General features: G+C 37.2%; 1 protein-coding gene across 1 annotated transcript in view; it reads left to right on the plus strand.

Moving 5' to 3' along the window:
• Window positions 1-4,050, plus strand: part of LOC106870898 (cilia and flagella-associated protein 47) — a 195,878-nt gene that overhangs the window by 171,104 nt on the left and 20,724 nt on the right. Inside the window, exons 53-54 of the mRNA XM_014917133.2 lie at window positions 678-785; window positions 2,128-2,347. Coding sequence (XP_014772619.1) covers window positions 678-785; window positions 2,128-2,347 — 328 coding nt within the window. The remainder of the gene's footprint in view (window positions 1-677; window positions 786-2,127; window positions 2,348-4,050) is intronic.

Consider the following 4,050-nt stretch of genomic DNA (forward strand, 5'->3'; position numbering starts at 1 on the left):
TATATATATATATATATACATATATATATGTAGATAGATAGATAGATAGACAGACAGACAGACAGACAGACAGATAGACAGACAGACAGACAGACGGACAAGTAAGGCAGACAGAGCAGGACTCTGCTTTCTTTCTTTCGCTCTCTCTTTCTTTCTCTCTCTCCCTTTTTCTTTCTTTCTTTTTGTAGAGTTTTCAATTTAGCCCTTTTTTGTAACACCTTGGGCAAGTGTCCCCTACAGTATTGTCAGGCTGACCAATACCTTGTGAGTAGAATCAGTAGATGGAAGCTGTGAAGAAGCCTGTCATTTGTGCGTGTGTGTGCGCGTGTGCAGGTGCATATGTGTACGCACATGTGTGTGCCTGCATGTAGTGATATTGATTCTATGTGCCTTTTTTTAGCATCACATATCAAAGGCAGTGATGTTGCTTACATGTTTTAGTAAGCAAAAGTCCTATTGTTTTAAGTAACTTCATTGCTGTTGATGTGTGAGAACCAGCAGACAAAAATACCAATAACTTCCTTGGAAACCAAAGGTTGGCGACAAGAAAGACAAGAAAGCTGCTTCAATAAGACTTATCTAACCCATGCCAGCAAAGAAAAAGATGATGATGATGGTTGTGGTGATGGTGATGATGATGATGATGATGTATTTACACATATTTCATTTCTATGCAGGTTAAAATTCTTCAATCAAAACTTTGGTGAATTCTGGTATGATTTGGTCCTCGAGAGTAAGCCCCCTTCGCCAGTGAATTTGTCTTACATGCAGTGTCAATTAGGAATGTAAGTTGCTATCACTACTACTACTACTACTACTACTACTACTACTACTACTACTATCATTTGTGTTGCAGATGCTTTACTACTTAGTTTATTGGGGTGGGTGGGGCCTTGTCCTTGTCATTGAAATATCTTTTGATGCTTATTCACTTTGGCTTGGTTTTCAATTTTCCCAGGTTGATAAAACAAGTATTAGTCAATAAAAGTGGTGTCAATGTAAATTGATTATAACCCAGAAAATATTCTCCCAGATTAACCACAAATTTAAATGAAAACAGAAAAAGGACAAAATGATATGGGTTTTATTTCCTCATTTGTTTTGTTTGCTTTCATGTTCTATGTTTATATATGTGTGTGTAAGTGTGTGCGATATATGATGGAATCTTCCATCGAAGACAATATATGACTATTTGGGTTTTGCTGAATGGCCTGCTCAAAGGATTTGTTTATAGCAATCAAATGTATTCACTCACTTCATCTAATTGACATTTGCCTGCACCGGTGTAATGGTGTACCACATGTCAGGTGTCAAAACGATTGCAGAGCAATGTGAGAGAAAGTGTTTTGCTCAAGAACACAGTGCACTACCCTGTCCAGGAATTGAACCTCAATCTCACAATCATGAGTCTAACACCCTAATCAATAGGCCATACACCCTCACACACACATGTGTGTGTGTGTATATACATATGGTGGAAGTCAACTGATGAGACCGTGAGACCACTTCCTAACCCAGGAAGCCCATTCAAACATTCCTGCAGTGCAAGAAGTTCCTTTGCATGAATTTCAATTGGACAGATAAAATGCTGCACAACACTGAACCCACTGTTCATTACAATCAGCTAAAAAACCCGAGGCACCATAGAGCCTGAGATGATTAGAAATCAACTGCACTTTAAGTTTTTATACTAGGTTACCTTTTCCTAGAAGGAAGTTCTAACAAGAACTAAGGTTTTCATTTTCTCCCAGGGATTCATACTAGTTAATCTTTAGCTGAGACCCTAACAGATGCTACTACTCTGGGTCAGAATAGACTTGGAGACAAATAGTGGCAAAGAGGTGGTTCTATGCTTCTGAAAACCCTGCAACTCCCATACCTGCACTTCTAGCAGAAGCAGTTTAAAGTCATACCCAGGCCCTACACATGCACACACGCACACACGCACGCATATATATATATATACTCTGAAGTAGAGAGCAATGTCCATATGTGTTAGAAAGCTCAAGTGATTTTTACTTTTCATTGCCAAGGAGAATGCTAATTGTCCTGCTTTGCAATGCATATGTATGTATATATAATCCCTTTTTGTTTCTTTTTTTTTTTTTTTCTTTTTATCTCGAACAGGTCTGTATCGCAAACAATTAATTTAACAAACAATGCTGACCAATCATTAGATTTGATTCCTGAGATCAGTGACAGCAACTTCATCCTATATGATGGTGGCATCGAAATAAAGAGCTTACATTTGGAACCTCATTCTACTGTGAATGTGACACTTACTTTTAAACCATCAGTGTTGTCTAGCAGACGTCTACCTTGCAAAGTGATCTTCCACAGCAAACGAGTATGATTCCTTTGACTTTTAACTTCAATTTATGGAATTACAATTTTGGGAGGTTTCTTGTGGGTCTTGTTTATTTAGAATTACACTGTTTTTCTAGTCTTGAAAAAGCCTGCCTTGTAAAATGAGCTTCTGCCATCCAGGAGTTGTTTAACTTTTTAATAACATAATACCATCTATTTAACCAGAGCTATATAATATGCCTTTAAAACATCCATTCTCCAAGACTTAGCAAGCATATAGATCACCTTTAAAACATCCATTCTCCAGGGCTTAGCAAGCATATAGGTCAGTTTCAAAGAGAAATGTTGACAGTACATTTGTATCATAGCTTATTGTTGCCTCACTCTTATATTCAATAGTTTTACTGCCACAGAAAATGCTTGCCCATTGTTTTGAATGCCTACTCTTACATTCATAACAACCTAGTTCAATAGACAACAATAAATATTTACCACCTGTATACTGAAGCTCATCATTCTAGAAACTTTGATATTATTGAGTTTAACTAGAGTTTAACATTTTTCTCAATGGTTTTGTCTGAAAGATGCTGAATTCATGGCTTTTACAAACTTTCTAAGACTGGAGAGATTGATATGGCTGATCAACAAGTTCATGACTTCAGAAAAAAACACCAGCAAGATTGGAATTCCAGAATGGTGATGTTCTGGGAGAGGAAGAACTGAGTTTAATGGTTAGAGTGTAATCTGAAGAAGTGAAACAATACAAGGGATCAGAATAAGAAAGATGAGCATGATGAGTTGAGTTAAATTGATTGGAGGTGATACATGATATGTAAGCTTCAAGAATCAGAGGACATTGTAGTAGCACTTATAGAGGCTGTGTGAGCAGCCTACATCCATGGACCAGAGGTCGGAATGTGTTGATGACTCCATAATAATCAGTCAAGTGAACATTTTATTTGTATGCAGTCTAGTATGTCTATATGCCGGAGTATGTCTATAACCCAGATGCAGTCTAGCATGTCTATAACTCAGATGTTAGAGCAGTATTTCATTGGCACATGGAGGGTGTAGTTCATTACATTCACCCTAGTACTTGTATGAAAGGCCAAGTTGATCATGGAGAGATTTAGACTCGAGTTCTTTATAGCTGAAAACTATTTCATTAACTTCCAATTCTAAGACTGAATTTAGCTTTTAAATGAATGAAATACTCCTGTTGACATTCTACTCTAGATACAAGATAGCAAATAATTCATTTTGTGGGTCCATATAATATAAATATTTATAATAATAATAATAATAATAATAATAATAATAATAATAATAATAATAACTGAAGACAGCTGCAGAAAGGCCTCAGTATGGCCTGGGGGGACTACCAAAAGGCTTTCGACAGTGTTCCCCACACATGGATTTTGGAAACACTAGCCATAAACAAAGTGGCACCAATTATTATAAAATACATAAGGTACTCAATGAACAAATGGCAGACAGTGCTACAGCTCCAAACAAAAGAGGGACTTGTGAAAACGAAAGCCATCCCCATTAGAAGAGGAATATTCCAGGGAGACACGCTCTCTCCACTCCTGTTCTGCCTGGCACTCACACCTTTAACTGGATGCGGTTACAAATGTTACGGGAAAACAGTCAGCCACCTTCTATATATGGATGACCTAAAATTATATGCTAAAAATGACAAAGAGCTAGAAACACTACTACAGACAGTACACGGCTTTACCA

This window comes from Octopus bimaculoides, chromosome 4, assembly GCF_001194135.2.
Source record: "Octopus bimaculoides isolate UCB-OBI-ISO-001 chromosome 4, ASM119413v2, whole genome shotgun sequence".
Lineage (NCBI taxonomy): Eukaryota > Metazoa > Mollusca > Cephalopoda > Octopoda > Octopodidae > Octopus > Octopus bimaculoides.